Source organism: Rhinolophus sinicus, chromosome 14 (genome assembly GCF_057876585.1).
Source record: "Rhinolophus sinicus isolate RSI-liver-muscle chromosome 14, RSI-T2T, whole genome shotgun sequence".
In the NCBI taxonomy this organism is placed as follows: Eukaryota; Metazoa; Chordata; class Mammalia; order Chiroptera; family Rhinolophidae; genus Rhinolophus; species Rhinolophus sinicus.
Window position 1 is genome coordinate 155,975,218 of NC_142514.1, and position 24,138 is coordinate 155,999,355.

The 24,138-nt window shown below is 39.5% G+C and overlaps 1 protein-coding gene across 2 annotated transcripts in view; it reads left to right on the forward strand.

Moving 5' to 3' along the window:
- NELL1 (neural EGFL like 1) overlaps nt 1–24,138 on the forward strand; it is a 761,225-nt gene that overhangs the window by 355,668 nt on the left and 381,419 nt on the right. For both annotated transcript variants that reach the window (XM_019742633.3, XM_019742632.3), the window contains exon 13: nt 1,261–1,386. In XM_019742633.3, coding sequence (XP_019598192.3) covers nt 1,261–1,386 — 126 coding nt within the window. The remainder of the gene's footprint in view (nt 1–1,260; nt 1,387–24,138) is intronic.

Here is a 24,138-nt window from a genome sequence, read left to right on the forward strand (position 1 = left end):
ATTGTTCCTTTTTGGCCTCACCATATCCTGCGTTCTTATGTGGGGAGTGGGAGCTGAGTCCCTGCGTTACAGACATCAATGATTATCTTAATAGTAACACTCTAGTTGATCCATGATCATTTTCAAGGTGCTTTCATGAAGTAAATAGTGGTGAATAAGAGATTGACTTCTGAGTTCAAATCCTGGGTATAGCATGTTCTAACAGGATGACGTTGTACCAGATATTTAACTTCCTTAAGCCTCCGTTTTCTATACTTTAAACTGAGGGTAGTGCTGTACTTCACTCATGGAATTGTGTGTGGATTAAATTATATGAATTACATGTAAAGATATAAAGCCGCAGGTTCGGAACTGAGCCTAGGACAAGCTGATGAGGATTCTGGGACTCAGAATGGTTCAGTGTAAGTCACAGGCCAGCAGCCAGCAGAACCCGAGCTAGAAATCATATTGTCTGTCTTGGATTCTTGTGCTGTGTGTTTCTCTCTTTGTTTTCCTAGCCATCACACATAAGCAGTTTGAGTACAATGGACGTAAAGTAATTTTTGAAAACAACCTCCAGAAAAGACTAAACTCTGTATTTAAGGTTGTAGGTTACTTTAATTATTATTGTGAACTTTTGTGAGAAAGCATGTGATGCTCTGACCTCCATTCTAAAGAGAAAAATATCTTTTTGTTGAATCAACCCATTATTCTATCACACGGGCTGGATCTCCAGGTCAAGAGATGAAAGACGTTAATTTGCATTAGACAACAGCTGCTATCTGTATTCACCATACAACGTGGGAGAAACTGGCTACACCATCATTTTGTAACAGATGGGTTAAAGCATGTGTTAGTGAGACACACAAGCGGGGGTGGGGGTGGATTCCTTTGATCTTGCCGATAACAGCTATACCATGCACAGTGGATGCCTAATAAATATTAATCAGTATCAACAAACTGGACACATACCTACTTCATTTTGGACATGTAAATCAAGCTCACCCCCATAGTGAGAGAGTAATAATAGTAAATTCAGTCTTCAGACTTCTTGGGATTTTTAACTCTGTATCACCCCATGCATCTTTCTTGAAATGCTCAAGATGGCATCTAATGCACCATCTGAATTTGCACCTGAGCTTTTGTGTTTATAATGCGTCTTGCTTTTTCTCTTGGTTTCAGTGGGCAATCACCTTTTCTAATTTTATTGGAAAAAGATTACACTCTGGTTTAATCGTTCGACTTAGCAGTGATATTGCTTCTTTGTTTTTCCTCCTTCAGATATTGACGAGTGTGCGGCTAAGATGCATTACTGTCATGCCAATACTGTGTGTGTCAACCTGCCTGGGTTATATCGCTGTGACTGTGTCCCGGGATACATCCGCGTGGATGACTTCTCGTGTACAGGTGAGAATCAAGGAGCAATATTGTTTTTCTGATTCAACCCTTCTCTGCACCATCTCTGTGTTGTTACATTTAGCTCCAAGTGCACTAAGTACTGTTTTTGCCTAACTAGTTCTTCTCTTGCCTTATTTAAGCCTTACTGTTTGAGAAAAAAGCGACGATAAAAAAGAAATTTTATCTACATAATTTAATTTCAGTCCTGGTATTTCTGCCTGTGTGTGAGCATGCGTGCATGGATGCGTGATTTGAAATTGAAATCTCAGTTGCCTATACTAACACTGAGGCACTTAGAGATATTGGATCCAAAAATGTAGCAAACGGTTATCACCTATTTTCCTTCCATCATGATGAAATGTTTTTGTATATAAGCAAATATACTTTGCTTCCATTGAGAAAGACTGAGTCTAAATTTAAAGGGGAAGCAGGACTACCTGGTGGGCAGGGCAGACAGTAGGGAGCCAGTTAAGACTTTTGATTGATATGCTGATTGTCAGTTACTCCTTCTTCTCCCTGTGTCACTAGGCTATTTATACTAAACTGGGACTCTCGGAATGTGGGTGATGCCTTTGTATGGGCAATGATGGTTTGGTAGAGCATTTGGTTTGGGTTCCAATATACTTCCAGTCATGTATATGGAGACATGAATAGTAAATTGGTTAAGGGTGGTAGAAGATTTTGAATCTTCTTTCTTCTTTTGGTTAAATATCTTTAAATGACCAGTCTGAATCCTGTAAGAAAAGGGACCCTTGAATACTTGAGTTTAGTCATGTGGTACTTTTCCTGACTCCTGCACCTTTCTCTTTGTCCTAATAACACTGCCATATGAAAACTGAATTCTTCACTCAGTGAATGCCACTCTTTTCTTAATGTATTTTATTCTAAGTGAAATCTTTGGAAGTGCAAAAAGTTGCAAATTTAGGGAAGCACATTTGTATGTCCAAATATGTTTGCCAGGGATTGTTGTATTTTTGTAAGTTGCTGTTCTTCAACTAAGGGGCTGGTGATCTCAGATTGATACAGGTTTCTGATTGCCAAGGAAGGCCAAATCTCATTTATCTTTTATGCATTACAACTAAAGTTCCCAGAGGAAAAGGAGAGGCTGCATAAACACAGCATTCCGAGATCTAAACATTTTAAAGGAGCAAAACTCTTTAGGACCTATAAACAAACACAGTCTAAAAATCTGTGATGTTATAGATGACTATTTCTCTATTCTTAATAGTAAATCAAGGGCCTATTTTAATCCTAAAATAAAAAGGAACCAGTGGCTAGCCTCCTAACAGAGCAGTACCATATCATGCAACTCAATAAACCTTAATTAAGACCCTGCTGTGTGGAAAGGCTTTGTTGAAATTGTATCAGAATACCACCTCTGCTTTTATTTTCTAACTGAGGGAAGAAAGCAAGAGCTGCTTCCTGTGGAAAGCCTAGTAAGGACAGGTGCTCTGCTTGGTGGTTTATATATAGGACAAGATAGAAAATGTGTTATTTTAAGAACTGACTCCAGAACTACTTTTAGAAAGGAAACTGTTGTTTGGAGTAAAAGGCAAGGGTCCAGGGTATTAGTGGGTATCCAAGCATTCCACTTCCCACCTCCAAAGCATGCTATGCAGCTCTACAGGAAAATATCTACACACACACACACACACACACACACACACACACACACACACACACACTGTTTTTTGTGTATGTATATTTTGTCTGAGAAGGAACAGAACAATTAGAACAGAAGAGAGAAAAACAGGAGGGAGAAGAGAGGAACCAGTCAGAGAGCAGAAGGCTTGGAGCTGTGGAGGACAGAGGGCCAGTGGTGACCACCCAGTGAAAGGATAACTGAAGGGACTCTTAAGTCTAAGGATATTTCAAGTGCGACTTGTTGTTCTTGTTGTTGTTTTGCTATGTAGTCTGCAATGCAGTTTCCCTCATGACTCTCCAACCTTCAGTATCGTCCACTCACCCTGAGTGCTGGGTGAGATGCCCCCGCCCCCCACCATGGAATACAGGTTAACATGGGGGGACACATAAAAAGTACACATGTGTATGGGCAGTTCAGACTTCAGAGGCCCAGGTCTTCATGATGGCTTTGGACTTAATAGGTCACAGAATTGGGAGGAAGATCTTTTTCTTTTAAAATTCTTCGTTTGATCCCAGATTCCTTTCTTCCCATTTTTTTTTCTTCTATTCCCAGCAAAACAACTGAATCTGTCTGTGGTTATTGTCCTCATTGACATACACTCACCTCATACCCTCCCCAAGCCCCTCCTGTAAGGCTTCCACGCTCACCGTTCCGCGGAGACTGCATTTATCAAGGTCAGCCATGAACTCCCTTGTGCCCAATCTAATGTTCTTATCTTCCCTGATCTCTCAGCAGCATTTAGCACAGCTCACCATGCCTTCCTCTTTGAAACACATTATTTTCTTGACTCTTGAGACGTTGTATTTCCTGATTTCCCTTCTTTCTCACTGGCCACTCCTGCCCAGCATCCCTAGCAGTTCTTCCTCTGCTGACATTTTAAAGGCTTGGTCGCCGTAGAGCTCTGCCCTGGGCCCTTTCCTCCTGTTCATCTATTTATTTCTTTTAGATGCCTCCGTTGCATCTTAGGATTTGAACAGCACTCAACATCCGTAACCCCTGAATTTCTATCCAGTTCTAATCTTTCTCCTGAGCTCCTGAATCATATGTTCCACTTGACATCTACACATAGACATTTCATAGGCATTTCATGGGAACGTGTGTGACAGAACTCTTCATTTCCTTCCACCTGTGCAAACGCCTCCTCCAATTTTCTCCATCTCAGCAAATACGGACACCATCTTCCCAGTTTTTCTGAGGCAAAAAACTGGGGGTTAAAGATATATTTTTCCTTTCAACATCCCTCCACTTTCAGGCCATATACCACCCTCGTCTTGTTGACTGCCCTCTCCATACCCGTCCTAGGTGTGTCTGCTTCTGTCCATATCCCCCACTACCAAACTACTGGAGTCCTATAGTGGTCTACGTACTGGACTTTCTGCCCCAGCCTTGTTCCACTATGACTCACTTTCCACAGAGCAGCTAGGGAAAACTTTTTAAAGCAGAAATCATACACATCTGCTTAAAACTCTCAGATGGTGCCCCATTATACAGAAAATCAAATCCATACTCCTTATCTTGATGTAAAAATCTATATGGCTTTTCTCCTTTTCTACCTCTCTGACTTTATCTTGTACCATTTCAATCCTTGTTCGTCGTGAAGTGGCCACCCTGACTCTTGACTTTCTATCCATTCAGCACCCCTATTCTGCCTTAGGACTTTTGCATGAACTGTTGTTGCTCCTACTTAGAAGTTTTTTCCTCTTGATATCTTCATAACTGGCTCTTTTTTTGTCATTCACATCTTAGCCTGAAAATGTTCAGCTCAGAGAGACTTTCTCTGATGATTATAATTAGTCACCCTTTGTTTTTATCTTATGCTTGATTTTAATTCTCTGAATATCACTTACCACCATCTGAAGTTTTTATTATTTGTGTGTGATTTTTAAAAATTTGTCTCTTTCTAGTAGAATGTAAGCTATGAGTGCAGGGACCTTTTCCTGTTTGTTCACAACTCTATCTTGGCTACTTAGAACATAGCCTGATACAGGGCAATGCTTAGTAGACATTTACTGAATGAAGGACTGAATAAAACTACTTAACCTTGGGCTAATTATTTATTTCTGTAAATTTCACTTATAAAATCTTGCAAATCTTGCTTATATCTGCTATACCTACCTATAGGTTATTATTAAACATCAAATTATATATGTGAAAATATTTATGATGGCATTTGTATCAGTCAGGATAGGATGTTCTGAAGTAACAAATAACCCCAAATATGAGTGACTTAAATATACAAGATTATATTTCTTGCTCATGCAATATGTCTGTCATTGGTGCTCAGCTCATCATAATTACTTTAGATACAAGTTGATGAAATAGTCACTAGTGAACATTACTAGCCACCAAGACAGGGAAAAGAGCTCCTGGAGCATCTTGTATCGTCCATTAAATGTTCTTACCAGGCAGTGACAGATATCCTTTCCTCTCATGACTAGAACTAGTCACTAGTCCCTAGCCAATTACAAGGGGACAAGGAAATGCAGTCCTTACATTTGTCTAGAAGGGGTAGAGGACCAGAAACTTTTGGTGACTGGAGCTAATAATACTAGAGTGACTAACAAGTAATAGATTCTCAACAAATTTTGTTTCCTCTGACATGAGGAGGTGTTAATGAAAATAACCTTTATTTTAACAGCAGTTTACAATGTGATGGGGGAATTCATCTACAAAAATAACTATGATATTAATCACATTGTCCTAAGTGGTAGGATGGGAGTACAAGCAAAATACAGTAAGAAACATGTGCTTAATTACCAAGATGGAGTATTTGGAATATTGTTTGCAAGCCAAAAGGAGCTGTTGATGTTTACAAGGCCTATTACCATGCAGTGCCTGGATTATGTTAGGTTTTTACTGTGGGGGATGTGGATGGGTATGAAGACAGTTAAGAAACAAGCCTTCTCCCTGGTCCTTATTTCTGCTCTAGACCAGACTCAAGGACTTCCATTAGATACTAACTTTTGTAGTAACCTGGAGGTCTGACATTTCCTTTGCTGTCCTGAATATAAGCCTGTTGGGCCAAAGGTGCTCTTTATTCTTCCAGATAGAGTTGGTCCCCACCACTAATCTCCATTGTTTCTTAATTGGCAAAAAAGACTTCTTCCCCTAAGTGATTATTTGCCTGTGTAATAAATGAGGTGTGTAATAGATGTCTGCAGCTGTGTCTTTTCAGACGTTTCGTTGCCAGAAGACTATTTGCTGGGAGAAATTGACAGGCCTGAAGGCATCCTTTGTTTGCCCTGAGTTCCTGACACAGCATTTCTTATTATTGACGTTACTTATTTCCAAAGATCATTCGGATTTCTGTCTCAAATCAATTAGCATCTGCTGCCACTGTTCAGTTGGTTTTCCACGTATGTCAAGGTTATTTTTTTTTCCTATTTTTTTCAGTATGTCATTTAGCCTGACACTAACTTTTCAAAGTCAGTAGTCATATTGAAAAATTTCATTTGACTGAAAAATTAGTGAGCCTAGAGATAAAGAAGATATATCAGCTTTGGTGATACATTGATATATTGGATAATTGACTCATTCACTCACTCATTTAGTCATTCATCATTTTATTCTTATATCCAATATCTAATTATTGTCTGCCATGAGTTTTAGGATATATGGCCACCAAGATTAGTGGCAAATGACCTCTGTGCTCATCGAGTTCATGGTTCATGGTTCATGAAACAACAACTTCAAATGAGAAAATTCAAATGTTCTTTCACTATCAAAAATGTTCTAAAATTTACCAAATCAATCTCTCTTCCAAGTCTCAGTAGAGTTTAGGGGAGTGTTAGGTTTTTAACCCCCTGTAGTTCTTGGTGCTTGGCAAGTTCCAAAGAAGAAACCTCAGAATAGCCTTCTGCAATTCCATGCTGCTAATGGTGGACCTTTCAGAAAAAAATCCATCTGAGACAGGAAACGCCAAGCATGGCACTGGAGGGGAAAGGCACTATATCAAACATAAAAGAAACTGGCTTTTCCCTACCTTTGTTTCTCGTGAAAAGGTAAAAAAAAAAAAAAAATTATATCTCATGGGATAATCAAGTTTTGAGGGATCAACATTGAGAACAATTATCTAGAACTTAAAAATATGCTATAAGTTAATTATTACCCCGGGGGCTGGGGACTCCCTGACATAACCATGTATTATATACTAGGCGCTGTACTTTTTTTGTAAGAAAGTTTCCCTTGGCCTTTGAAAGGGTAAAATCTAAAACATTTGACCTTTAACATGCAGGAGTTTTAGGCATTGGGATTCGTGTGTGAGTCTAAATCACTTTCTCTCCCCTAAGAGATCCCTAAATTGCTCTTGCTTGTTTTTGAATTTTGAAACTGAGAAATCTCTGAAATTGCGGTGTGTAGGGGGCTGTTTTCTCTTCTCTATGCCCATTGAGTTTTGGAGTGGTCAACCTGCTTGCTTTATTGGTCTCTGTCTTTAATTTATCTCCATTTAAACTCCCGTATTTAGGCTGTGTGATAAGACGTTATCATTAGATACTCAGGCAGCTTTAAAGGAGGATACTTGTGATTTACGACAAAAGTATGCAGTAATAAGACAGGTAGTTGACACTAATGGGTAAGCATCCATTTTTATGCCAAAAACTTCCCATGAAGGTAAGAAATAAAGGGAACAAGTGAGATAACAAACATCCCCTGTGATTTTTATTATCTTGCTAAAAGGATTTTTAATTTATTGATATTGGCATGGGTGAAAACTTGAAGTAAGTATATGTTTGAAATACTCCAAGCAAGCTTAAAGAGTTAGATATAATAGTCTATTTATGTAATGGTTTAAATTAAATACCTGTAATGAAAAGAGGTTAGGCAACAGTTTAAAAGACTTAGGAGTACAAATTAGCTGTTAGAAATTTTAGACCAGTTTTCTGGAAAATGCTTGTTCCTGCTAATGTTGATGAAATACAGAACACTTTCAAATATGAGACACCTGATTTTTTCCCATTGAGTAGAACCATATGAAATGGAGCTAAACTAGAATATTCTCCACCTTCATAGAGCACGACAGTAAATTAACTGCTGCTGATCCTTATCTTCCAAGCACAAAGCAGGCAGACTACCTCTGCTTTAGTGAAAAACACTATATCGGATGCTTTAAAATGCAAAACTACTTTTTAAAATTAAAGATAACAGAAACATTTAGTGATATGTTGAGTAGGAAAAGTCAAAATAAGACATGTACCTTTGGCTATTTCAAAACCCAACTGAAAGCTCTGATGATCGTTATGAGACATTTGCCTTTTGTTTTGATTTATTTGGCTGCTATATCCTTTTATTTCTTCCCTAGTTTGAACAGATCATTGGCTCTATTGCTCTCCTCCCCCTTCTGAGGAGGGATGTAACAGTACCAAAAGCAGGATTCCGAAATTGTAATTCTTTAGCACAGAAGTTCTCAACCCTCACCTTAGGTTAGAATCACTTAAGACACAAATGAACAACAGTAACAACAACAATAAAAGGTGGGTACCTGAGATCTATCCCTTGAGATTTTGATTTTCATTTGGTCTAGTGTTGTGACCCGGCTTCAGTGGTTTTGTTGAAATGTCCAAGTGATTCTCATGTGCAGTCAAGGTTAAGAGCCACTGCTTTTGTACAACAGAGAGGGTTGGACAATGGAGGGAATATCAGAGGGCAATCAGAAGGAAGAAGAATGACCCTGTATATGGTAGACTAGAAAAGGGTGCCCTGGAGCTGGATGTGGGAGACATGGGTCAGGAGGTACTGAAAGCAGAGACTTGGATGGTTTCTGGAGGAAGGGTCCTGCCTCCAAGTCTGTGCTCTGGGATGTGTAAGACTCTGGAGAGAGAAAGCCTGTGGGATGAATGTGCAGGTGGGGCCTCATGGGGAGATCCTGAATCTTCAACTGTTGACATGACTACTAGGATGCCTCAAAGAGCCCTAAAGATAATTGGGACAGCTCATCTCCATGGTGATCTGTGTGTTCCATGGGCCAAGGACCCAACGGCTCCCTCTCTGCCAACGGCTTAGTCATTTGGAACCCTCTAGAGCCATGACACAGCCTGATGGAAGCAGGGAATCTTCCAAATGACTGAGGCTGTATTTCTACTACTGCACTACCCCCAAAGAATAGGAGTTCAGAACCCTTCGTTAAGTTCAATTGAAGAAATTAAAGAAAGCTACACTGCTTGCATGTACACAGTGTGACTGGCCTCTCTACCCATCAGATGTGAAAAGAAACAAAATCAGCAAGAGGAGAAAACAGGAAAAAATTAAGAGGCTCCTCTAAACAGGGATTAGAAGGTGAAAATTCACAGGATGTTTGGTTTTCTAGGACAATTTCTATTTTACATATGTAGTCCTGGGAAAGCCAAAGACCAAATATTTATTGAATTCAGTACTAGTAGTGTTAAAATAATGCTAAGGTGTATTAAAGCCAACAGATATGTCTTAGGGAGGGTATCAAAGGACATTTGCCTTGAGATTTTGGGATGAAAATAAGTCTGAAGGATTGGTCCACTGTTTGGCTTCTGTGTTGCGTATCAGAGGAGTTCTTTTTTATTCCAGCACGTATCATAAAGGATGTAAGCCACATTGGCTGCCACACGGCAACTAGGATAAATGATGGAGTGGCCCCCAGGGAGTTTGTACACAAACCTATTAAGCATGGTGTTGCCCTTGATGGGCATAAAAGGCTTGTTAATATTTCGTCATAAAAGGCTTGTTAATATTTCTGTATACCCTGTTGTTGGAGTCATGCATTCAGAATCACAATTAAGCTTTCACCTAAACAAGGAATTTAATTAGGGTTTTTAGCATTTACAACATTGTTTGGCCAGTCTCGCACCCCCGCTTTACATCCACATTTGGGTTGACGTGATCAGTGGACATTTCTCTTTAATAACCCAGCAAGCTATCTTACAGTCTTTATTTCCATTGCAAAGACTTGGTAAATGTATGTGAATAGCTATTTCCATCCTTTGCTAATGTATCGTAAGGCATGTTTGGATTTTGTTTCCTTTCTCTAAGATAGTTGAGAATATACATTACTTATTCTTGGGCCAGAATGAAAGCTCTAAGTTCTCATGGTTAAAATCTAGTGTATAAATTCTACTGGTTGCAAGTTTTGGCTATGCTACTTATTTACTTTATGAATTGGAAAACCATTCAAGTTCTTTGCGTCTTCGTCAGTATCCTCTATACATCCTCATAGTTGATAAAAGATAAAGTGAGACAGTGTAGGTATATCCAGATGATTTTAGCTGAAAGAAAAAAGAAAAAAAACACAAAAAAAACCACCTGACTCAACTGGCTTCAATGATAAATGTATCCTCTCATAACAAAAAGTCTAGAGAGACATTGTTTCCAGAATTAGTTAATTCAGCTGCTCCATGACACAGTGGCACAGGCTGCCTCCAACCTTTCACTTTGTTATTTGGGGCATGTTAGTTTGAAATAGTCTAGCTCCCTTCACGGTCTCAAAATGGTTGCGGCAACTCCTAGCATCCAACCCTGACTTAACCATTTCCCAAAGTCAGAAGAAAAAAGATTCCAGCCCTAGTCTTTCATTAAGACCAAAGATAATTTTACCAAAAGTCTATCCCCAGCATATGATTTTATGTTTTATTGGCCAAAATTTTTTAATGTACCTACTAACAAAATATATCTTAGCAAAGCAAATGAAATTACATTGAATCAAGATTCCCATTTTCCTTTATAATACTTGGCTAACTTACATCATCTAAACAAAATTTGTGTTACATTTTCAAGAACAGAGTATGGTGTATGAGTTTTTGTTTGTGTGTGTGTATTTGTGTGTGTGTGTGTGTGTATGTGTAGATCCACACTTGTGTAGGTAACCAACAGCATATATTCAAAGCTTTGAAAACATTATTTCAAGCTTAGGAATAATTAAAAGAAATGCAATTAGATGTTAGTTATATTACATTTATGCATTAGACTGTCTGTGTGTAGCTATATAAACATATATTACATACTTACACATATGTCAATCACCCATTTCTGGAGATGGTTCAGGAAGTCGGCACCTTCATACATTGCTGATAGAAATGTAAATTGATACAAACTTTCTTGAGGATAATTTGATAGTATATATATCAAAAGGCCTAGAAATATTTATTTATAGAAACTTATTCTAAGGACACAGTCACAGTTACTTATGTAAGAAGATTTTTATTGTGCCGTTTATTCCATTTGTTATTTATAACAAAAGGAACTGGAAGCAGCCTGAATATAAAGCTACGGAAGTTTTATTAAATAAATCACAGTATATCCATGTGTTGGAATACAATGAATATTAAAATAATGCTTAGATGACTATTCATTGTAAATGGAAAATACTTACCATATGGTATGATGCGATTCAAACCAGTATGTATACTCTTTTCCCATTAAAATAATAAATAAAAATTATATGTGGACATACCCACAATCACACACACACAAATACATGGAAACACAGGCAGGGATATTCCCCCCCAAATAAACAGGAAACAGAGAGTATCTGTAAGTAGATGATTATTCCTGATACCTTTACTTTAGACTTTATGTATTTTCCAAATTTTCTATGAAAGGGAATACAGTGCAAAGAGTCTGCATTATATTTTATTATCAGAAAAGTGTTATTAAAATATTAGAAAACAGAAAATGCTAGACAAATGTGACGCTGAATTTGTTCCTACAATGTCTATGAAGTGTCATCTCACTAAGTTAAAAAAAAAAATGTTTATGACTTGGTAGTTCTGATGACTTTGATCCTTAGTGACATAGATTGTAGGTCTGAACTAAAGGGATTAAGAGAGGTAACTTTGCTTCTTTGAGTTCCTGGAGCATTTGATTGGCCAACATGGCAATTGAGGGACACTTGTAATTATAATGCCATTTTCCTCCTTTGGGGTTCCTGGAAGGTGATCTGATAGTCAGGTCCTACCTGCAATATCTTTCATCAGCCCTTCTGAGAAGGTTTCCAGATTCAAAGCATTTTTTTGTTGTTGTTGTTGTGTGTTTGTTTGTTTTTTCTTCTTTTGGACTGTGTCCAAGACAAAGAGATACTGATTGGAGGCAGATAAGACCCAGGATTTCCATAGCAAAGCGACCACTGGATGAGAATCAAATTCTAGCCACCAGCTCACTGAATGAATGTCAGCAACTCAACATTTCCCCCTGGACTTAGAAAGATTAAGGTTTAACTAGCTCAGTAGTTTTAAGTCAGAGGAGCTGAAATTCCAAATGAGGTTTTTTTTTTGAAAAAAGTTCAGCCTCTTACAAAAAACAAAAACAACAAACAAAAAACTTTGCAAACGACTATTTTTCTAATCCTTGATGCTGTAAGACATGATTTCTAACCTCTAGGAGATAATGGTCTCCTTGGGGGACATAAAATTTACATTTGAGAAGAAAAATGTTGTAGGGCTTATAACTGAGTGCTCAATTGTGAGGTCTGGGCAATAAATACTGGGGAATGAGCATTGGAGCTGGGAGAAAAAACGGTGTTAATTACTGTACGGTAAGGATAATGTGTTTTCCACAGGAAGGTGTCTGGAGCGGGTTGATTTTGTTGTGGAATGGCGATATGATGTAAGAGAATTGAGAAGTCATAGAGTGACGGGTGCTTTAGAAATAGGACAGTCTCGTTTGTTGCTCTGCAGTGTGACCTGGAGGTGACTTGTGTAGAAGTTGGAAAAACAGAAGGCTCTGATTGAGATAGGCCTTGGTTCCTGCCTCAACTATGGGCATTTATTAGTAGTAGCAACTTGAATCAGTTTCTGAGAAATGGACACACCTTTCTCTCAGATTCTGGGAGGAGTAAATGAGGTAATATTTGTAAAGTTGTATGGATGAGGGCTCAACGCTGAGAAAATGCTAAATAAATGTTAGCCATTACTATTTTTTTTTAATTGGGGAATATTGGGGAACAGTGTGTTTTTCCAGGACCCATCAGCTCCACATCAAGTTGTTGTTTTCAATCTAATTGTTGGGGGCTCAGCTCACTGGCCCATGTGGGAATCGAACCGGTGACCTTAGTGTTATGAGCACTGCACTCTAACCACTGAGGAAACTGGCTGCCCAGCCATTACTGTGTTTTATAGGTAAGGGATCTAACTGCAGGGAGGTTAAGGAATTTCCATAGCCACTGTCTAGAATGTAGTAAGGCAGAGATAGGAATGCAGGCCTTCTAACTGGAGACTCAAATGCAAGCTCCATCTAAGCTCTGTTGAAGATGCCTTTAAAATGCTAACACACTATGGTCTATAGATGCTCAGGAAATAGCCGTCATTAGAATGACAGAAAGAGCCTGGGACTTGTTGCCCAGAGAATCCTATTTAACCCACAGCTCTGCCCTTTACAAGTTTTGACATCTTGAGATTCCTGAAATGCTCCATATCTCAGTTTGTAACACCAAGAGAGAAAGTTGGGTTTTAAGGTTTAAACCCACGAAAGAGCAAAACCCAGTGAATGTCTCTTAGATGGTGCTCAGCGTTGAAGCCCTAAAACCTCTTCACTCAATTTCTTTTTCTCCACTCTTCTCACCAAGTGACTTTTGAAGCACTTCAGGTGATACCAAGGCACCTTGAAAACATTGGGAGAGCCACTTGCCTTGAGAAACTCAGTCTCTGTACACAGTGTCCAGGTTCTCTGGGAAAATGAGTCGTCAGTCAGATGCTTTAGGTTAGTGGGTTAAGAAGGAGACCAGCGAGAAGCAGATTTCACAATGATTTGTAACTAGCCAAGAATACGTTTCTTTATTTAAAGAAAATGTCATCTTTTAGAGTCACTGGTTTTGTAAGTTGCTGTAGACCAGAGCTTTGGAATATGTTCCCAAAGCTCCCTTTAAAATTTTAAATTTGTTCCCTGAGAAGGGAAGCCCCTTAAACTATAAACACCCTTGGCATTTATCAGCTCTGCTGACTGGCGTCTGGTTAGTGCTAGTGGTGTCCATAGCACAGATTGCTTTCAGGGGAAGGATGGAATGTCCTTCCAAGGAGAAGCTTGGTCTAGGTTGGACTGTAGAATAGGTTCTTTAGCAATGGGGCAATGTTCTTAGAGGGGATTTGTAGCGTTCAGAAAGTCGTGTAAAGAAAATAGCAGTTTAATACAATTATTTTCTGATTATAAAAGTAATATATGCACATTGTAGTAACATTAAGAAACTTAGAAGAATAAAAAGAAAACAAAAACCATCCATATTTTAACACTGTAAAGGCAACTTCTATTAACATTTTGGAGTATATCTAGTCACTTTCCTCTGCCTCCATCTGTATTCTGCATTATGGACATCAAGCTGCAGCTACCAGTTAATGTTTTAATTATTTTCTGCTTATTTCATGACTTACTTCAAAAATGTAAGTGTTCATGGCTTCAAAATAGTCTCTCCTGTGCATGCATTATTATGGCTTTTACCATACCCGGGAAGTATTCACATCCAGCTGCCTCTCTGTCTCCGTTTTCGCTTTATTGCATGCATGCGTTTATTCTTCCTCTGTTGCATGGATGGTGATGATTGTTTTGCTTCAGTCTGGAAGAAGAATGAGTCAGAGCAAAGCTCAAGCCAGCCCCAAGCAGGACATATGTGTGCTTAGGGATTCACAAAGGGGGAGGAATCAGGTGTTATTCATTAAGGGAAATTTCAGAGAAAAGTAGGCCCCTAAAGAACTGTGTATTCTCAGCACATGTCTTGCTGGTGTAAGGACAGCGTATAAGTCTTCTACACAAGAATGCTTTGTAACTAGATAGCGGTGCTTCACTGAGCTCTTGCCTTGTGGGTGAGATGTGTTTCTCATATTTATATTTTCGTATTGGATTCTTTGTCCTTTAAAATTCAAAGACTATTTTCTAGAATTACTAGCACTTTTTTTTTCCCTTTTGGCATTAATTTTGCCATTCTGATTGACAAGTTGAATGTAGGGAAAGAAAATATCAGGCATTGCTAGTAACATCAAATAGGGATGTCAGAGATATATAAGGGATCAAAAAACCCCTTCAAATTATGGTCATTTGATTCTGAATTTTGATGAGCTGTTAAAGAAATGCGCCCAGAGAGATCTTGCTTGTGGATTATCTTAAAACCTTAGGGTGTTTTCTCATTATCAAAGCTCTCCCCCACCCCCACCCCCTAGCAAGTGGTCCATTTGAGTTGCTTATGTTAAAAATGTGGCATTGATCAGAGGAGGTAGACATTGTATGGGCTTAGAATGCCCCTGGTCGTTCACAGAAAGTGAAAGAATTCACAAGACAGAAAAGTAAGGAAGCAGGAAAGGTTTTATTAAAGAGTCAGGAAGCCAGCGGCAGTGTCCCTATAAGACGGCTGCCCCATACTTCAGGCTAGCTTTTTCTTACATAGAAAAGGGTAGGTAAATTTTCTTACAGCAGGAGATGTGGCGTCCTTCTGAGGCCATTTGACTGACATGTGCAGCTTATATAACTGGTTTCTTTCTGCACATGTTTGTACCCATAATGAATACATATAAAACCATGGTGGGGAGGTGGGGGGGGGCAAGCCTTAATGTTCTTTTTGTTCTAATTGCATTATAATGAGACTGGAGTTCATGCTGGGGGCAGGCTTCAGCGGTCTACATAGTTGTCAAAAACTTGGTTTTTCTGCTTGGGTCTTATCGCCCTTTTCTAAGGATGTTTCCACAGGAAGATTTATCTTTACAGGCTGAGTTTGGGTGGTCCCTGGGGAGGGGGGGATACAGACCTGGGCAGCCTCCGTTGGGTCCACACTCATTAACTCTTTTTCTGCCTCAACAGACTCTGCCTATCAGTGTGAAAGAAGGGTGTGTGGTACTACTGCTATGGCACAGCAACCCAAGCTGAGTGGCTTACAGTGCCAGGAGGGAATCAAGTGATGCTTTTCTTGGCCTCAAGCAAACCATCTATTTATTTATTTAGGACAGTTTGGAGCAGTTCACAACTTTGGAGCTATGCCCATGACGGAGGCCAGAGAGTGGTGTCCTCTAACTATTTTTAGGATTTAGAAAACCGATAAGTCATAAAATAGCACAAACATGTTACTGTGCTTACCTCTCAAAGCTACTGAAGTTTTGAATTACTCTACTAGTATTTGGACAGGATTAATTTTATTTCATCTCTTCTCCCATCTCTTATTTGCTCTTGACTCTACTTGTGGGTGTGTTAATCTAGCTTTTCTCCTGGAATCTTATTTTCTTTACCTCTTATATTTGCTTCATTAATGTGCGTGCATTATTATGAACAAGTGATGAGTTAAATGAGTGATTGAGGGTCAAAATTGCCATAGAACAGAAAATAACAGGTGCTGGCAAGGATATGGAGACATTGGAACCCTTGTGCGCCTTTGGTGAGAATGTAAAATGGTACAGCTATTATTCAAAACAGTTTGGCATTTCCTCAAAAAAATTAAAAATAGATTAAAAGTCATATGATCCAACAATTCCATTTCTGGGTATATACCCCAAAATAATTTAAAGCAGGGTTTTGAAGAGATGTTTGTATACCCATGTTGAGAGCAGCATTATTTTATAATAGCTAAAAGGTGGGAACAACTAAAGTGTCCGTCGGCAGATAAATGGATAAGAACAATGTAGTATACACATACAATAGGATATTATTTAGCCTTAAAAAGGAAGGAAATTCTGACACATGCTACAACATGGATGAACCACAGAAGTAAGTGAAGTAAGCCCGTCACAAAAAGACAAATACTGTATGATTCCACTTATATGTGATACCTAGGGTAGTCAAATTCATAGAGACAAAAAGTGGAATGGTTATTCCCACGGGCTGGGGTGAGGGGAGTCATTGTTTAATGGGTTTAGAGCTTCAGTTTTATAAGATGAAGAGTTCTGGTGATGGATGATGCTAATAGTTTCACAACAATATGGATGTACTTAAAACCACTGAATGGTTAAGATAGCAAACGTTATGTTACATGTATTTTACCACTATGAAAAAAAATTGGGCAAAATATCCGGGAATGATCTCTTCTTGTTACTAAGTCAGCTCTAGAAATAATATTTACATAGTTTTCCTTGCTTTCCCAACACATATTGGGCATCGACTTCTGTAATAGCTCTGATAGTGATTTATTCATTCATTATTATATTTATTCATTAAGTGTCAATTGAGAAATCAACTAAGCATTAGGTATTATTCTAGATGTCAGAAATACGTCAGTGAGTGAAACAGACAACATTCTGCTTTCAGTGGAGCTTATATTTTAGCTGAGGGGAGTCGACAATAAACAGGTAAATATCTAGTATGCCAGAAGATAAGAACAATGGAGTTAAATATTGAGGGAGGGAAGGTGGCTGTGCTGGGGTGGGCAGTGTTGCAGTTTTACTCATATTTGGGGTAATCTGGAAAGGTTTCACTGATAAGGGGCATATAAGTGAAGACATCAGAGAAGTGAAGGAGCAAGCTGTGCTGGAGTAACAGTGTTCCAGGCTGTGGGAACAGCAAATGGACAGGCCAGCCATCTACTGAATGACTCAGGATTAGCAAAGGAGGCCTGCTAAATCGGTAAACTCCAATCATCCCTTCGCTCACTGACAAGTGTCTCCAGTATTCTCTGAGGGGAATAAATTACCTGGGTTTCATGGCCATTGCATGCCTCAGGGAGTCCTTTCACAGACTCAGGGTCTTGGCTGTCCTCCGAAGATGGTAGAAATCAGGCCGTTGGATGAAAGGGGTATTATTATATTTTCCCTCAAATGGAAGGTAAAGCTTCAATGGCCCAGCCCTTACTAGGACAATACCCCTTTTAGAAGAAGAACAGAGTTCAGGAAGGGGCACTTTGAACACAGCATGTAGGGAATTCAATGCCCATGTCCTGCTCCTGTTAATAAGGCCTCCATGTTTAATTTTACAGGGTAAATGTGCAACTCTGCAGTCAGGGCCAGAAAATATCTCTAAGCAACCAGGGAGCTGAAAGAGCCTTGTTTTTTTTCTTTATTTTTCCATCTGTGGTTTTACATTTTCCCTGCTGTTGATAAATAATTCAAACAAGAAAAGAATGTTACAGCCCCGACTTTTTAATGCAGAGGACAAATATATTATGCGATTGGTCCCCAAATACCCACCGGCTTTTTGCAAGAAGGTCAGTATTTTGTATTTGGTTGGCAGTTTGTCCTATGGGGCTTTGTAATCAATTGGCTTTGTTCTTGTCGTGAGAAGAAAGGTGAGGGCTATGTGTATGAAATGCACAGAACTAATGCTGTCATGTTCTCCTGGTCCCTAAGCGGGCTGCTGAGCCACAGGTAATAATAGGCTGATGAGTATTGGTGGGCTGTGAAGCTTGGCTCAGAGGAAGGATTATTTGAGGGCACCTGATGACATCACAATTGCCTTGAAATCCAGGTGGACATGGGCTACGGTACCACACAGAGCATCTGGGAAGCAGGGCATGCTGGTAGGGGAGAGGGGAGAATGTCTCGTGTTGGAAATTTCCCTCCTGCAACTAGGATGTGCATGATCCCCGACCTATGGTACCCGTTTATGTACTTCTGCAAGTCATCTCATATCTCACATACACACACACACACACACACACACACGCACGCACGCACACAGACACACACACACACAAGTACATATACGTATATATACTATGACAATAATTATATAGTATATAATACTATATATATATACATACATATATATAATAAAATCAGAAGCTGTCTTCGATGGATATAATTGGATGATTCATGTTTAGAAACAGTGTTAGTATCCATAGATTAAGCAACAAATTTAGGGCAACATTCAAAATGAATCGTGGTGATTAGTTTGCCAAAGGGAATAGAGTAAAGAGGAAATAATTTGATATTGGTTATTAGGAAGACTTATTTTAATCCAGACTAACGCACTACATGCCCTTGGGGAAGTCATTTTACCTCTTTGGGCCTCAGTTTCATCATGTATAACAGGAGAATATGATTATAAATGGACTTATAGAGGGCTCATTAAGCTCTTAGCTCTTTGAAACTAAGAATCATGGCCTTTTACCACTATCCACAGTGCCTGCCATGATAGGCACATTTTTTTTTTTTTTTTTTTTTTTGCTTAAATGCACCTCTATAATGATGTAGAACATTGCAATTGCAATTTTGTTTGATTTGTAAAACTTGAACGGTGCCTTTTAGTTTTAAATTTAAAAATTTTTAACAGATGTTTTAAAAGAATGTGTGAACATCATACTCATACTCTTTTCTTTGGTAGTGTTTGTTTCACTGAATATTGCATGTAACTTCTGCATATTGACTCAGGCCATATGATGTTTTATTAACCACTATTGACTTGTGGCTTGGAATTATCATACAAGTGATCAAAGAACCTTCCATTGCACATCAGGGGATTTCTGTGAAGGGGAACTGGAGACACAGGTTCAGGATAGACAGCTGGTCTCCCCTTTGAAGTTCTTCCGTGCTGAGTGGTGTAGGTGCTATTGAACACTTGTGGGCAAATGTCACCCCTCTGATATTCACTCTGCTCTTTGTTTAAAGTGGTGCCACAGGGCCAAAGCAGCAACACAACTGCTTGTGGTGTAATGACAATGGCTGCCTGCTGTGCCTTTCCTCAGGGATTGGCCTGAATTGGGGTGAAGGTGGGGTTGGTGAGAAGAGGTGATGGAGGATCGTGAAATGACTAGGAACTAAATATCAGAAGACCTACATTCAAATCTCAGCTTTGCCTATTACTAGTTTTATGTCTCTGACCAAAATGCTTTACGTGATTGTCCCATTTCTTAAGTGAAATGAGGGTAGAGGCTTCTGTTTTAAGATCTCTGAAAATCTGTGATTCTGAGTGCTCTGAATGATTGAGAAGGTTACAGGAAAGGCACTACTTCAGGCTGGGATGCCCAAAGAAAGCTTTTATTGTTGGTCCTGTGAGGGGAGACTTGCCCAGTGGGAGGCTGGTAGGAGCGAAAGCATGGAGACTTTGTTTTAACTTCACGGGCGTCAAGAGCTCATAAAAGTGTGGAACACCCTTAGCCGAAGGTTTCTGAGCTCTTTTGGCTCCTTTGCTTTCAAATCCCCGATTTTGACGATTCTGATAATCACTCATTCAACAGCAAATATTTGTTGAGTGAGAGAATGTGAATCAGATAAGCAATCTATCTGTGGCTTTTTAAAAAAGCATCTCTTGTAGATTCCTTGAGTGATAGAAAAGAAAGAAGATTGTTTATCTCCTCTTAGGTATTGTGACAATTGTATTTCTTCGGCATTTATACACAAATCCTATGGATGTTAACTCATGAAGGACCAAATCAGAGAAGTGTGTAATTGTCTGGTGCAGTCTAGATATTCAGAGAAGAGACGAAGCCAATTCAGGAAATGTTTGTTGATATGATCAGATTTACCAGCTGGATGGAAGATGCCTGGTGCAGCGTTGAGCCCAGGCTTTGGAGCCAGAAAGGCCTGAATTTGTACCTTAGATCCACAGCTCATGTGACCTGCATCAAGTACTTTAACCCATCGGGTTCTGTTTCTGTGTTTGCAAAATAGGGACGATAACAATAGCAGCAATTTTTATCATGTCATAATCTGAGAGTTAAGTGAGCTAATAAATATAAAACCTTTAGTGGAAGTAGGCACATAGAATCAGCGAATAATAGCATATAACTAGGTGTTTCACAGTACCTGCAACATAGTAGTTGCACAATAAATATGACTTGCCTTTTCCCTCAGTTACTTTATATGCTATAATTTGGTTATGTGGATTTCATGTAACATGTTTGAAACAGTGCCTTTTACCTTTTGAGAATATTTCTCAGTGTTTGGTCCCTACACTTGGTGTTTTATTGTTATGCCTGAATTCTTGCAAGCCGTTTGCATATTCTAACAGGTGAGCCCCTGCCCATTACCATGGCTAGAATGTAGGTTGCCTTTACCCCAACAAAAGCCTTAAATAAAGACATTTAGTGCTTCATTGTCAGCCTGAGGAATTTAAGAAGTTGCAAGACAGAACTTAATGATCTTTATGTCAGTCATTTAGTCAACAAAAATTTGAGTACCTACTATGTGCTGGGGTTTGTTCTAGGTGTTGGATATACAGTAGGGTATGAGACAAATCAGTCTCTGCCATCATGGAGTTTATATTCCAGGCAGGAAAACAGTTGATTAAAAAACAAATAAATAAAACACACCTTGTTCTTTGTTATTTCAATTATAAGTGCTGTGCAGAGAAGCCAAAGGGGGCAAAAGATTAGTAAATGATTTGTACGACCAAGAAGCCTATTTTATAGAGGACATTAGGAGGAGTCCTTTTGAGGCAGTGACCTCGTTGAGCCAAAATCTAATAAGGAGACAGTGTGAGCAAGGTGAAGTTCTGCGAGGACATTGCAGTCAGAGGGAACACTGTGGGTTAAGTGCCTAAGAAAGGACTGAGCTTGGTGTGCTTGAGGAACAGAGTAGAAGACTCTCCTGCCCAGCTGGAGAGAGGTCAGTGATAAAGGTGAGATCAGTAAGGAGAGATCAGGCCACGTAGAGCCATGTGGCTCCTGGTAAGGGGTTTGGTTTAATTCCAAATGGCATGGGAAAGCATGAAAAGTGTATCCAACTGAGCAAGGATAGGATAGTCACTCTTGATCACAATAGTAATTATACTCTGTTGGTCAATCAATATACATCCATGTAGCATTTTCTCTATTTCCAGCAGTGTTGTAGGTGGGGTAGGGCTTATGGGTGTTGGTGAGTTCAGAGAGATAGTGTAGGAAATGCCGGTGTCTGTAAGGAACTTCATGGAGGAGTGGGGAGACCATTCTATTATACATGGGATAATTGGAAAGCTGTGTTCTACATTGTTGTGCTAAGTACAGAAGAAGGTAAGAGAAGGAAGAGGCCCTGTGGTGTAGAGCGATTTATAAAGAATGTCTGGCAAGTTTTGAGGAAGCAGGTGTGGAGGGCGTGTGTGGCCTCCAGAGTAGATTCGACATGAATAGATAATCAGGAGCCATTATAAAGTCCTGAATTAGGCATTTAGATGATTGATCCAGCAGTCGTGTGCTTTGGAAGAAGAGGGAACAGTCAACTTTTTCATCGAAGCCTGGATAAAGCTTGTGGCCTTGATGACAGGTTGGGTAGAGGAGATTAAAGACAGGGAAATATATTTTTTTAAATAATTACAAGGTGTATATTTTGTGAGACTAGAAAGATGGTATTTCTATGCATGGAAATGGCATTATTGGGAAAAATGAGTCATTTTGGAGTAGAAAAATACGGGTCGCATCTGTAGGGACAATATAATATTCAGCCATGTCTAGTCAGTGGGGTGTAATGAAGTGAAATGGAATTAGATTATATTTAACCAGATGATTCAGGAGTGACAAACGAAAGCTCGAAGGTGATGATGATGACGGCTTACTATCATCCCCATCATCCTCATCGGCGTCCTTTGGTTAGGTCCATTTTCTCCAGGACAAGCTGTAGTGCAGAATTGGTCGCAAGAGGCAATTTAATCACAAGTGTAAGTGAGAGAGAGAGACATTTTCTTCACCAGTCAAGTCCAAATCATATCACCAGCTCTCCATTATGGACCAAAATGTCCAGTGCTCCCCAGGACAGTGAAGATGACAAGTTGGCTGGGCCTATCTTCAGATGCATGATTTTACATGTAATTAGCATGGCTCAAATAATGTCTTCCTTGGAATATGACTCAGTCTGGTTGGTATGCCCGGCTCTTACGAGAGGAGAGAGGAATGAAGCACGGAGTAAAGAAAGCAATGAGGACCTCTTCCTTCCTTATAAGGTGAATTCACTTAGAAGTGGATAGACATGCTGAACCAAGTTACACGTGAGAGTTAAGATATTTGTGATAGAGACGTGAGTTGTTCTGATACAAGTCCGTGAATAAGGATAAGAAAGTGTATAGAGAAAAATGCATAAAGCTGGTGTCTAGGAGGAGAACCCCATATGGAGGCCTTGGGTAGAAGAGGGGGCAGAAGCAGCAGTGAAAGTGGCAATAACGTGGAGATTATAAAATGGAAATGAAAGGAGGGAAGAGTTGGTGGTCAGCTGTATTTCTAGAGGCTCAGGATGGAGAACACATAGAAAATTCCATTCTGTTTGGCCAGAAGAGAGTCATGATCCGTGTTTCAAAGTGCAGAAGCATTGCTGCCTCCAATAAAGCATTTAAAAGGAGATATTTTGATAGAAGGTTGGACAGTGGTCAGAATTTGGAGGATTTTGGCCCTCAGGTGGTTAGAAAGAATTGTAGAGAAACCTGAAAGGCACAGCAAAATAAAGTGAAAGATGTGTTGTCCACCTCAAGTCAACTTTTAAGATGAAGACTATTTGAAACTACATGGGAGAAGTGGACTGAAGATGCTTGAGAGGAAAGCATCTCTGTGGGCAGGCGGGTACGGCTGGAGGAGCCGGCTTTGTGGAAGCGGTTGGAAGCCGTTTATTCTAAGGCTGGAAAGGAGGTTAGAGGAGAGAGGCAGGGAGAGGGGCCTGTTGTGACAGCCACGTAAACTTAGAGAGATTCATATCCGGGAATGCACTAACTCCATCTTTTCATTCTCTGCCTCCATCTTTCACAAACCATGAAAAACCCGTTCTACTTTAGGTAAATAGAGATGTTAGTGTTGTTGTTTTTTTCTCCCCTGGAGGGATCTTTGAAATATAGTCTACACTTCATTGTCTGTCACATTCTCAGCACTTTGTGATATGAAGGTGTTTCTTCTATCTGAGGATGAGGAGAACCTGATGGCATTGTTAAGCAACTGAATCTGGGGTTGAAAGCTCTGCATGAATGGCGTTTAATTCTTATTCCTTCATTGTTCTTGGGGGACTCTCATAATTGCTGTCTTAGTCTCCCCATCTGCAAAACTGGTATAAAACCACCCTTCTCCTCCCTAGCGCCTTAGGGGATTACTAAGTTAATGCTTTATAAATCACTGAAAAGATTCTAAATGCAAAGTGCCATCATTACCCACCTACTAGATATGATGGCACTCATAATGATATATTTATTACCTCATGTTCATTTCCTTGGCAATAGCCTGTGCATTTGTAAAGAGATTATGCTTTCTCTGCTAGGGCAAAAGCAGAGGCAGACTCTTTTTTTTTACCTGGAGACACATTGGCAAGAAAACGAAAAGTGAATATACAGTTTGTTTTGACCTAAATGTTGTTTTGGGTGTAGAGCCT